This window comes from Hyperolius riggenbachi, chromosome 1, assembly GCF_040937935.1.
Source record: "Hyperolius riggenbachi isolate aHypRig1 chromosome 1, aHypRig1.pri, whole genome shotgun sequence".
Lineage (NCBI taxonomy): Eukaryota > Metazoa > Chordata > Amphibia > Anura > Hyperoliidae > Hyperolius > Hyperolius riggenbachi.
Genome location: NC_090646.1, coordinates 177,530,916 through 177,544,385, shown reverse-complemented (window position 1 = coordinate 177,544,385; position 13,470 = coordinate 177,530,916). Strand labels below are relative to the sequence as shown.

General features: G+C 43.0%; 1 protein-coding gene across 2 annotated transcripts in view; it reads left to right on the top strand.

The window, feature by feature from the left end:
* GUCY1B1 (guanylate cyclase 1 soluble subunit beta 1) overlaps positions 1 to 13,470 on the top strand; it is a 106,486-nt gene that overhangs the window by 28,038 nt on the left and 64,978 nt on the right. The window contains exon 4 of one of the 2 annotated variants that reach the window (XM_068278881.1): positions 12,900 to 13,018. The exons of the other annotated variant lie outside the window; for it this stretch is intronic. Within the exon in view, the coding sequence (XP_068134982.1) occupies positions 12,900 to 13,018 (119 nt within the window). The remainder of the gene's footprint in view (positions 1 to 12,899; positions 13,019 to 13,470) is intronic. 2 annotated transcript variants of the gene reach the window in all.

The window sequence follows — 13,470 nt, the reverse complement described above, 5'->3', positions numbered from 1 at the left end:
AGTAAAATAAACAAATAAGATACACAATTTTATATATAAACCTAATCCTAAATAGTCCTTTTCTGGGAGTCCATAGTCTTATTTTATATTTTCAGGATAATTCAGACGACAGTTCGGCCAAGTGCTATACAGATGTGTCGCTAGCCTGCAGACTAGCAATGTGCACTGTTGCTCGGGAACAAGGAGGAGGGTTGATGTGTGTCAATGATGGAGCAGTAGAAGCAGCTACGAATGGCCAAGAAGTTGTGTATGAGGCATTAGCCATAGACAGATTTACACCTGCATTTACCTGCATTTAGTTATTATTCAGAGTTAGATATAGTCTGACTGCAGAGAAACTGATTCTTAACGCAGACGAAGGTTTATTTCATCATGTCACGTGTCACATCAAGTAGCTTTAACCTTTTAGCAGCCAATTTATTTTGCAGCTTGCAAGTGCTCCAGGCCAATTTATTTTAACATATTTTTTATATTTCCTTGCTTCTAATTAGTATTGCTGTAATGTGTATTTATGGCCACTTGTCACTAGGGGGCAGGGTGATAATAGAGGACTTCTGCTTTCAGTTTCTATATTTTCTGCTAGCAGAGAGAGAGAGAGAGAGGCATTGGCAGTGTTGGACATACCTTCCACACGAACCCAACACTGTCTGGCCTCTATCGCCGTCTGCCTTGTGCACGGCATACTTCCTGGTTCCTGTATGTCATGAGAGTGCAGGAGAAGACGTGGATAGAGGGGCATCGCTGGACTTGTGCTGGAAGGTACATCCAGCACTTCCGCAGCTTGGGGAACAGAGGGGGCACAGAGAGAGACCCAGAGTGGGTACAGAGAGAGACATAGAGCGGGCACATAGAGAGACCCAGAGCGGGCACAGAGAGAGACAGAGAGGGGACACAGACACAGGGGGCACAAAGAGACACAAAGGGGACACAGAGAGAGACACAGAGGGTGCACAAAGAGAGACAGAAGACCGAGAGATACAGAGGGGGAACAAAGCTTGATTTGAAGGAAGTCAGGAATCGAATCGAAAACGTTATTTTGGACACAAACAGCTCAATTCAATTATTTCCTTAAATCGTTCAGGCTTAATTCAGAAATGCTTATGGGGACCATCTATGGCCCTCTTTTTATGTTGGCCATGCGTTTTAGGTGTAATATAACAATCTCAAGTTACTGTATTAAAGAAACAATCTAAATGTGTATGTGAATGCTCTTTTTATGTGTGATGGGGCACATTTCTAAGTGCAAAAACTGAGGACTCTGTAACTCTTCTTTTTGCTGGAAAGTTAAAATAAAGAATTAAGAAAAAAGAGTGGAGGGTATATTGTGTTCCTCATCCTATATTGTGTAGCTGACAAAAATGCTGAATCCTGCGCTGCCTAAACACTTAAGATGTGTGGTGAATGCTTCCAGGTGCAGCTCCAGGTACTGGGTGGCGCCAGTGGTCTGTGCAAAAGTGAGAAGAAATAGGAGCGCCTCCCTGGTGCATTAACTTTTTAATCACAGTGGTTGCACATACAAATTACACTTACAGTGTTCAGAAGATTAGTGCGCACTTCAAAGCCTGCCGGCAACTCCTCTCCTGACTCCCGCGCTTGGCTAGAGCGACGGGAACGGTGGTACAGCGTGGAGCGGAGTCTGGTGGGAGGGGCATCATCGCGGCGGAGCCGTCTGATGTCACTACGCGTTTTGCCGTTAACCATGCCTTCATCAGGTGACGCATCGGCAATGATGGCTGCTATTTATGTCTCCCAGGATGGGAGGAGGAAGAGCGTGAAAAGTTGGTCACTCCCCTTCATTAAAAAGCCTATCTCGGCTGGATGCAAATGTATTAGTGCACATAACTGGAAACTTAAAAGAATAAAAATGATCTTAAAAAATTGTCTTAGAGAATTATAAAAAGGTTTGTAAAAAATGTATAAAAGAGTGTCTAAAAATATATATCCAAAAAAAGGAGTAAATCTGTCCATTAGAACAGCACAGGTATATGCTTCAGTCACAACTATTGTGACTGGGGTCAAAAGCTACCCATTGACCATGTTCTGACATGGTCCTTACGTCTGAGGTTGCCCACTGTAAAGAAAAAGGGGGTGTAGCCGCAGCTGTCCGGGGTGGCTTGGTCAGAAGCTAACCCACGGATCTGCAGGGGACCCGTATAAAGTAGTTACGGTGGTGTCTATGGTGAGCTACGTGCGACTAAACGGTTGCATCGCATCAGGAGAGGAGTTGCCAGCAGGCTTTGAAGTGCGTACTGATCTTCTGAACACTGTAAGTGTAATTTGTATGTGCAACCACTGTGATTAAAAAGTTAATGCACCAGAGAGGCGCTCCTGTTTCTTCTCACTATATTGTGTAGCTCTTGTCTATTTGGAACTCTGATTAATTTTCATTTTCCCCTAAATGATAATTTCTGATCGATCGCAATGATCGAATTGAAGATCTTTGATAAATTGGATTGTTGGGATTGCAATGTTAATGGGCTATCTTACTTATAAAAATAATATTTAACATATCCCTATAGGAAGAAATCTATAAATGCGATGTCAGGAGAATTAGGTGTTTGTAAACTTTGTGGACACTCTGTACTTCTAAAAGCAATTCAACGGCACAATGAGTTCTGAAAATGCAATGTTAACACCTGTTTCTTTGCACCGTTTGCCTTCAGCTTCTGTGGTATTTATATAGGTGTAAGGCTTTGTGCACATTAGAGGCGTTTTTTGAAAAATTTAAGTGCAGGCGGTTTTTCTAAAATGCACAGAAAGCGGTTACACCATGTTGTGCTATGGTGTAGTTCAGACTAAAGCGTTCCATGCGCTGTCAGTTTTCAAAAGCGGTGCTTGAGCCATTTTAGGGCGTTTTTGCTTTAATGGGAGGTATAGGAAAAACGCTCACAAAACCGCTTTGTGGAGCGATTGCGTTCACGTTTTTGAGAATAAATACATTGTATTTTCTCTTTTCCGGATCAGAGTTCACTTCCTGACTTGGGAAAAATGTATTGGAAACCGCTAACCCTTCAAAAAAACGCCCACCCAAACGCCGGGAATCGGAAAGAAAAAACGCCTCAAAATAAGGCCACCGGGGACGGAGCCGAACGCAATCTGAACAAGGCCTAAAAGCTGGAAAAATATAGTATTTTGAGTAGGAAAACCACCTGCTTATGCTAAACATAAAATATTTTCCACCTTTATATTCGTGGCTATAAAAAGCATTCATATTTGAGGCGTAGGACACATACATACAGTACATACCCTATGAAATGGTGAGGAGATTATGCTTATTTAGTATGTAGATATCTTACAGCTACACTTAGGCAAGGTTCACACGTATTAACTACTTAAGGACCGCCTCACGCCAATGGGTGTGAACGCGGCGGCAGCCATAGGACGGCCTAAAGCCAATTGGCGTCAAGTCCTGGGGCTGCAGTTTCCCAGGGAACGGCCGCGCGCATGCGCGATCGTTCCCTGCCCGTTCACGGAGCGAATAGCCCACTAGCCGCCGATCGCGGCTAGCAGGCTGCTTGTAAACGTAAGGGGAAAGAAATCCCCTTTGTTTACAAGCGTACAGCGCTGCGGTCTCCAGCAGCACTGTACGAGATCGGCGATCCCCGGCCTCTGATTGGCCGGGAAGCGCCGTCCTCTCATAGGCTGATGCCTATGAGAGGCGGAACAGGACGGATCGCCGTCCTGTTCCAAATCAAGCACCGGAGGGGAGGAGGGAAGGGGAGGGAGGAAGGGAGATAGAGCCTCATAGAGGCCGAAGGAAAAAAAAACAAACAAAGTGCTGCAGCGATCGGACCCCTCCGGCGGCATGTCCCCTTAGGGACAAAAAAAAGGAGGTGAGTCCGATCGCTGGGCTCCCAAGCTGGGCTGTGCAGGAGGCTGAAAAGCATGCACAGCCCAGTACAGTAGAAAATGGCCTGGTCTTTAGGGGGGGTTAGCGCTGTGGTCATCAAGTGGTTAAAATGTACAAATGTCGGTGGAGAATGACAGTTCTGCAAAAAAATTAGGAAATTTCATTGGCGTTTTTACATACACATAAAAAAAAAGCCTTACTTCTTGCACCAGAAATTCAAACATTGCATACGAATTCCCACTGATTTTCATTAATTGTGGTAAAACAAAAGCGTGCAAAAAATACCATTTGAATGTGAGTTTGAATGCGGAAAAATGTATGCATAAGACTTTCTGTTTTTTGCTATGATTAATGTGAACCCTGCTTTGTACTGTATATCTGGACATCTTGTCTTGTTCACAGTGTGCCCAGACATTATGGTGCCTGGAGAAGGTGACGCACTCCCGCTATACTTTATACTCATGAAGGAGAATTCCAAGTACTGTCATCCAATTGAGCATTCAGTATGAAAACATTTCTAATTTATATCTATTAAAAATATTTGCCCTTGAAACATTATCAACTGCACAAGTTTTAAGCGCTGTTTTTACAGGAGCTAAGGAGAGAAACAGATTACAGCTTTAAAATTTGTATTACATTCAAACACAGTGAAATTCCTGGCTGAGCCAGTTAACATAGCAGGGGTGTCAAAAACCCTCTGAAAGTCCATTTCATAATGCACAGTGTTTTGAACTGCAGACATGTTGTTTCCAGAAATACTGTATGTCAAAACATAATATATTCAAGGGGAAAATGATGCAAAAATTAATTACAATACTGTAACTAATATAGCTTGAGGGATACTTTAATGCCTTCTGGTAACCTCATTAACCACTTGAGGACTGAGGTGTTAAACCCCCCTAATGACCAGGCCATTTTTTACCAAATGGGCCACTGCAGCTTTAAGGCCTCGCTGCAGAGCCATACAACTCAACACACAAGTGATTCCCCCTCCACCTTTTCTCCCCACCAACAGAGTTCTCTTTACTTATTTTTAAATGTATTTTCCCTCCCACCCTCCCTCCCCCCGTCAGCCTATCACCGCTGATCGCTCCCCAGTATATCGCTGCCTTAGATCGCAGTGCTGTACATAGTTATTAGATGGCAGTTTCGTCATCTAACAGTCTCAGAGCGGTGAAGGCAGAAGGAAGCCATCCACGCCAATCGGTGTGGAGTGGTCATGGGGCTGCCACCGCGATCACGCCAACTGGCGTGGAGCGGGTGGCAGGTAGTTAATAATGAACCACAGCTGGACCTTCTTATTAATTAACCCTTTATCAAAAGTAAATGTAATTCACAAACACACGTCTCAGGCCATGTCACACCCCGAGAGCGTTTTGCGGGTTTTGTTTAACCTCTTGAGGACTGCAGTGCTAAACCCCCCTAGTGACCAGGCCATTTTAAGCAAAATGTGCCACTGCAGCTTTAAGGCTAAGCTGCAGATCTGCACAACACAGCACACACGTGATTTCCCCCCCCTTTTCTCCCCACCAACAGAGCTCTCTGTTGGTGGGGTCTGATCGCCCCCAGATTGTTTTTTTTTTTGTTTACAAATATTTTTGTTTCTTTTTTTATTAAAAAAAGCGTGTTCTTTTAAATCTATTCCCTCCCTCCCTCCCTCCTTCCCCACAGCCAGCCAATTGTGGCGATCGGCTGTCATAGGCTTCTGCCTATGAGAGCCGATCGCTCTCCAGTGTCCCAGGGGGACAGCCGTGTCACATGGCTGTCCCCAGTACAGCGCTGCTGCCGATCGCAGCGCTGTACGGGTAAATAGACGGCGATCACGCCGTCTATCAGTCTCCCGAGCGGCAATAGCCGCTCGGAGACTGAAGAGGGGGCGGAGCTCCGCCCTCCGAGAATGAGATGCGCGCGTAGCGTGCGCGCGATCTCATTCAAAACAGAGCCCCAGGACTTTACGCCAATTGGCGTTAGGCGGTCCTGGGGCTGCCGCCGCGGCCACGCCTGCCGGCGTGACGCGGTCGGCAAGAGGTTAAAAAAACCTCTTCCATTGACTTGCTTTAATATTGCGGTAAAATCGCAGCAAAGTAGCCATGATCACGATTTTTTGAAAAATCGTCATCGCTGCAATTTTAACCAGATAAATAAAGGCGATATTCCCCAGGAATTCTACTGAGCCGCTCCACCAGGTGTCCAGGGTGGTGGCTGCTACAAAAGAATGTGAACAATGCAGCAAACGCAGCCAAAATGATCTTACCTCAGTCTATTAATATGGATTGACTATTTTTGGTACCGTGCCATCACTTTGTTTACCAGTCTTTTGCCTTGGAGCCAAATCCACTGACATTGGGTAAGGAGATAGATGGAGAGGAAGCAAGGCTGGGTTTTTCTTTTGGGGCCTGTAATTTTTACAAAGCGCCCAATAACGTCAGACCAGTTAAGTTTATAATACAAGCCTTAAAATATTTCTGTTCTTTTCATCCCTTTTATCAGCCTATCCTGATTATGCAGAGTTCAGTTAAAGTATAAAGTGAGGTTACAATCAGTCTGTGGTTTCCTGGTGTTCCTATGTCATTTACTGTCCCCTCAGATGCTTCCTTCCTCTGCAGCACTATTATTGAAGTACTGTTTGCTATGGTGCTGCTTGGAATGACCAGTTACTGGAAAGGGAGCTAAAACCTTTCTATCTGCACTCCTTCCTGCAGTTAGTCCCATAGGAAGCAGTCACTGGCCAAATAGGAAGGTGAGAAGGGGAGAGCATCACATGTGCTCTCACCACTGACATAGCTGTGGACACTTCATTTGATTCTCAGTTCTGGTCATCAGGTTTCTACCAAGTATGTTGTGTATTTTGCTTGGATTGGATTGTTCCGATGATGTGACAGAGAAGTATAGAGGAAAAAAACTTTCCGGGCAATAAAAATATTAATAAATACAGACAAAAAGAACATGACATGTTCAACTTTCAATGACACAGAAGCTAATATGTCAACCTAGTATTAAAGGAGTAGCAGTAGAGTATTGTAAAGGGTTAGCCATCAGTGAAAGCAAGAAGTTTTGAATCAGGATGATACCATTTATTGGCTAACTTAAAAGTGTATATAAACGAGTAAGCTTTCGGCCCTTGGGCCTTTGTCAGACGAGGCCCAAGGGCCGAAAGCTTACTCGTTTATATATACTTTTAAGTTAACCAGTAAATGGTATCATCCTGATTCAAAACTTCCTTTTAGTATTAAAAGCCTTCACATAATTTGTGTTTTGTACCCTATTTTTCCACTACCACTTGCTTCTTAACAATTCAGCTTATGCAAGAGTACATTGAGAACAGAAATGTCCTTCTGTATTATGTAGGGTGATATTTTTTGTCTATAGCTTAGCTTAATGAAGATAATTTGAGAGGGACAAGGAGGGGCCATGTACAGTAGACAAGAAGGGACTATGCACAGTAAACAAAGAGGGGCCACTTTCAGTAAACAAGGAGGGGCCATGTACAGTAGACAAGGAGGGGTCACATACAGTAAACAAGAAGGGGCAACGTACAGTAGACAAAGAGGGGCCACATTCAGTAAAAAAAGGAGGAGCCATGTACACTAGACAAAGTGGGGCCATGTACAATAGACACAAAGTCAGGCTTTGACCACTTAACAGTCATTGGATCATTTAAATGCATAATGCAGTTAACGTGGTCATGCTAATTACAGACTTAGTGATGATGCCTCCTTAAAAACCTTGAAATAAAGCATAAACTTATAAGTAAGCCCAGCTTCGCAATCCTCACCCTATAAGTTTGGTACTGTGTCCTAATGAGACCAAATCTGCAGTTATGAAATATCTATGCTATGCTTGGGGAAGGCAGATACTTCAGATACTGTGAGTGACCAGGTTCATCCTCTAAATACTATTCTGATAAGAGAGTTCCAGCAATTTTCTATCCTCACTGTTCATGTCACCAGAACTCTCTGCTGACTGCCAGACTGCTAAGTAAGCTCATAACTGTGCTGGCCATCACCTGTAAGTGTTTCTCCCCCAGCTGCCTGAGCTTTTTGCTGTTATCTCAATATCTTTACTCATCTTCTTCCTTGACCCTCTTATTGTATTAATAACATGTTTAACCTCTTTAGCGTTTTTATAATAGCCATTTGAGGCTGTGGCTGGCAGCAAGATATAAAGCTGATCTGATGGCCATAAAGAGTGAACCGCTCATCCAGCAGTGGAAGGCAATGCGATACGGATAGACAGGCGAATGATCATTTCTGTGTTTACCAGTGTAACTGGGCCACTAGCCGAAAGCTGCAATGGACATATGCAGTGAGGAGGCTGCTCAGAGGCAGGTCAGCACAGAGTTTAGGGAGTGGCCACCACTTTTAGGAAGAAGGAGGCGGGGCAGGAAGTCTTCTGTGTTGCTTCTCTGCTAAGTCCTGCCACTTCTGAAAGGAGGACAACATTACACAAAGACACTCTAGGTAGCAAGCCTGTGACTAAAAACACCATAGGATTGTTTTGACTAGCGTGGAAAAATTGGGAGTACTTTTTGAAATGAATTTTCAAATAATGGAAACTAAAATATTTTTTCTATGCACTTTAATTTTACATTTCAACACATCTGCAGACTTATGATTTTTCAAGTAGCAGCAATTTAAATGATTATGGAAATAAAGCAGATTCTATCTTCACCTGCTTGATATAAAGACCTCCAGAGATTGTGTAAAATAAAAAAGATGATTTTCTGATAGACAAAGTACTGATTTTTCTGACACAGAAATATAACATTAAAGCATTCTCAAGCCAACATCACTATTCCCTCATCTACTTAACCCTTTGTGACCCTGTCATGGAAATGTATTGTTATATTTATAATTACTTGGCTTATAATGCAAATGATGATGAGCATTGTGCAGATACTGAACGCCAGTCAACTATGCTCACCATACGTGAATGGAAATCATTTGATGGGTCAGCTACCATTGGTTTCTACCATGGCTTCCTCCTGCCTGCATATTAATTCCAGTGCTTCATCATGAATGTTACATATAAGGCAAATACAGAAAAACTCGAGTAACGTTTACTAACCAATCAGGGTACATCTTACAACTATTTATGTGGTTTGATTTGATGTCAATATTTGATTGGTTGCTGCAGATCACTACAACCTGCATACTGCCAGGGTACTCTATTTAGAAGCTGGGCAGGGGTGAGGTCACTGACACAGCACAGTCTGGGGCCCGATCAGTGGCACTGCCACATTTGCCCCAACTTTGATAGTAAATACTCTCCTCACGTCTCTGCTGCCGCCTCCCAGCTGTACTGGCATTGTATACATTGCAGACCTGCAGATCATCAGCGCGGCGTGTATGTAACAACTCCCCTGATTCCAGCGCGGGAGCCTCTCTGGCTGCTCTGCTCTCCTGCAGCCCTCCAATCCTCCTGCTCTGTATCTCTCTGTCTCGGTCTTCCTGTATGTCACATGGTGAGTTCACCCGACATACAGGAAGACCAGCCGAGGCAGAGAGATGCACTGCAGAAAGATCATCAGAGGGCTTCAGGAGAGCAGAGAACAGGCTCCCCATGCTGGAATCAGAGGGATTCCAGGTGCTGATGATTTGCAGGTCTGCTGTGTCATATTGTAGCTATTAAGCTCCGCCCCACACGGTCAGTAGGCCCCACCCATCTGGTTCAAGCCATGCCCCTTTGGTGACCTATTAGGCTCCGCCTCCAGTGGAAGGAAGGAAGGCTCCTGTTGTCCCAAACTCTGAGGCAGCTAACCCCACACTGACAGCAAAGAATTGTAAGTGCTGCCAGCTGTGACCCCCTGCTGCCTTGGCTTCTGTGTCCCTCACTTCTGTGGACCACACTAGGAGCATAACAGAAGGCCTATGCTGTAATCAATGTTTGTTGCCCCTTCCCACTGTTACCGGCCGCCTCCTCCCACTGTCATCGCTACTTGTCGCCCCTTGCCGCTGTTGTCACTACTTGTCGCCCCTTTCTGCTGTCACCCCAATCTACCTATTCCTACCTGCCGCTACTACAATCTACTTATCCCTACCTGCTGCTACTACAATCTATGTATCCCTACCTGCCAAGCACTACAATCTACCTCTTACTACCTGGCTGCTGGCCACTACAATCTGCTTATCACTACCTGCTGGCTATTACAGTCTACCTATCACTACCTACTGGCCACTACAATCTGCCTATCACTACCTGCCTGCCACTAGAATACGTTTTTCACCCCCATAGGGTGACATGGAGACGTGGGGGTAGCTGAAGGGTCAGCCGAAACAACAAGAAAAATAGGGCTATAAAGCCGGCATTTGCGCAAATGGTGAACTACAATCGCTGCTGCCGTCTCCGCCCGGCAAGGGTCCATGTGAACTGGACCTTAGGGCCACTTTGCCTATTTTTGGAGGTTGCTCGGCACTGCCTTAAGCTGCATACCCACCTAAGGATTTTCCTGACGACTGGTGAATTTTAAACAATGTCGCAAGGTGGGTATACGATTGCGAACGTCGCTTAGCATTGCACCGATGATGACGAACTGACACGGTGGATCGGATCTTTGAGATCCCTGATGACACTGTGCAAAGCACCACGATCGGGGAAGTCTCGCTCGCGCCACCATATTCGTTACGTGACCTTGTGCTTTAACCTGCCGACAGAAAGAGGCGTTGCTAGCGACCGTCGTCGAGAGGACGTCACTGCACTGGTCCTGTCCATCGGTGAGTACGCAGCTCTAGAGTTACACTGCTACATTACGGTTAGCTCCACCCACATCATGGCCACACCAATTTTTCCACTATGTTGTGCTTAGCGGCCCGCACTGCCTGTACCCAAAAGTGTGATGAATTGCTTTTCAAAGTAGTCTGAAAGTCAGCATTTCTACTTTGCTCTAAAAGATTCCTCACAGCTTGAAAGCGACTATCCCAGAATTTTTTTTTTAGCAGAACATTACTGAAATGGTTAAACAAAGCATTTTGTCTTGCTATTCAGCTTCAAATCCGCATCCAAACTGGAGATAACACTACCTTTGTTTACATTCCAATGCTGATACAATGTTTGCAATTCTTTCTGTTTTAAGAAAGCAAACTTTTGTTTTCCATAGCATTTTAGTAAGGGGGCTTTTAGGTCCATTGTAGCCCCTCACACACTCCAGTGAGTTCTGGTTAACCATGAGCTTGCTGGTTAGTCTGTACCAATTTGTGTAAACACGATGTAAGAGCTCTCTGTGTGTGCCTGAAGCACAGAGATCTTCACACAGTTTAGAATAGCTCATTAGAAGATGTTAATATATAATAAAAATCAGTTTGAATAAAATGCAATGATAGCTTTTAGGGCACAGTAAACTACACTTTGGAAACTTGTAATTTGTAAGCAGACAACATTACTTATGCACAAAAGTAAATATGATAACTGTATGAGTACAGGTAGTCCTCGGTTAACGAACGAGATAGGGATTGTAGGTTCGTTCTTAACCTGAATCTATTCTTAAGTTGGAACAGTGTGCCATCTCTGTCCCCTGTACCTCCTCTGTGCTTCCAGTGTTCCCCTCTGTGTCACCTCTGCCCTTTGTACCTGTTTATACACGTTTAAAAGCCATTTTTTCTTTTATTTTTTTGAAAATCGATTTTCTCAAAAACTATAAGTCCAATTTGAATTTTTTTTGCTTGTTCCCATGGAAACAGAGAATCCATGCCGTTCGTATCGGCGGGTCATTCGTAAGTCGGGCATTCGTAAGTCGGGGACTACCTCTAATAAAAAGTAGCAAAACACATTTTTATTGAATGTTATGTCGGAGTTTTTAGACCAGTTTAAGTTATGAAGGAAATTTCTGATATAATCTCAGGGTTGGTTTTCAAGAAATGCCGTTCCGATGTCTATTTTTATCAAGTCAACAAATCCTGCCTCTTTGAAAATGGATGATCTTACATTTCTTACATGGTTGCTTATGATTTTTACAGTTATAAACTAAGTTAAAAAAGTCTTAAGTATAAACACAGGAAAGACTGGAAAGTTTTAGAAAAAGTACAAACATAGGCTACTAAATTAGTCAGAGGGAAGTAAGATCTCACTTAAAAACAAAGTTGGACAAACAGCTTAGGTCGTCTTCACACAAGAGTTCTTCTGGTGTTCACCTCAACATCTTTGTCACATAAATAAACTGGTGCAAAATGTGGTGTCCATCTAGCAAATATTTTTAAACTCCTAGCAGATGATTAATGTAATCACATGTTAGAAGGAGTATGTTAAGAACTGACTTGATCTCAGGCTAGATCTTACAGCAGGAAATAGTTATGTCAGATTCTCGATATTCGTTTCAATGGGACTTGGATGCTTTCCAGCTATAAATTCTATGTATAGGATAGTGATACTTAGACTCAGCTGGGTGAAAATGTTACCCTTGTGGCCTTTTACTTTGACTAGATCAAGGTTCAAGAAGAACTTGATGAATGTCTATTTACAACCTAAACAACTATGACATTTTGTAATACTTCACCATTATGCTCAGAAAATCTATGCTTGTTTAAAACAATGAATTTGGGAGTAATTTCTGAAAGATACCGTATTTTAATTAAGCGTATTAAACCCTAGATAACATTTTCAAAAATCTTTTCAGCTGACGTTGTTGGAGCAGGTTACTGCAAAGTTGAGGTTCTAGAAATAAAATTAAAATCCCATTTCAGGAGAGATGATTTTTGTGCTTACAGTTTTAATAACATTGGCTACAGCGCTGTACTAACAGTCCTGTGTTGTGCTTGACTTCAGATATATTCTTTGTTATGGCAACGGGGAATGTTCCATCATCTGTTAACCTTGTCTCCATGTCACTTTGTAACACATTCTTACTTTGTACGACCTGTGGTGTTTTTCTTTCTGGTTCATTCTACATTGTTGTAGTTGTGTGAATTAATAACTCCCTTGGCTTATTTTTAGATCTACCTGTCTTTTCGCTAACCACATTAAATTCTGTATTGTTCTGTATAAAACTAATTGGATAAAGTCCAATCTCTTGCTAACTGTGTGTTTTTTGTTTTTTCCTCCCCGAAATATCCTACAGATCTCAACGCTGGGGATATTCTCCAAATGTTTGGAAATATGTTTTTTGTTTTTTGCCAAGAATCTGGCTATGACACAATCCTTCGTGTCCTTGGATCCAATGTCAGAGAATTTCTGCAGGTCAGAAAACAATTCCTGTTTAGTTAATTGCTTGTTACCACTGCCAGCAAAAAAAAAAATCAACAAGAGTCCCCCGTGAAAAGTTTTACATTACATCAGAAAACTTAGAGATGACATTGATAACATTGGCTAGAATAGGAAGTGAGTAGCCAAGCTATCCCATTTCGTAAACATTATGAAAATCGATAGCAATTATGAAGAAACAAAATGACGGCCACAGTGAATCTATGCTGCTAAGAAGTCTCTTGTGGGCTTTTAAGGTTTGTATTGTGAACCAAAAGAAATCAATTAGGCTTAAATGTGAGTGTAAGTGATTTATGAAGTAGGTTAGCCTTTTAAATGTAACTGTGGGAAGAATTGTTTATGGAGTGAGGTTTAATGGCATAAACACTTGACCAGAATCAAGCAGTAGTGTTTCTCAAAGTGGACCCAGGGGTATACTGAGAGGTTAT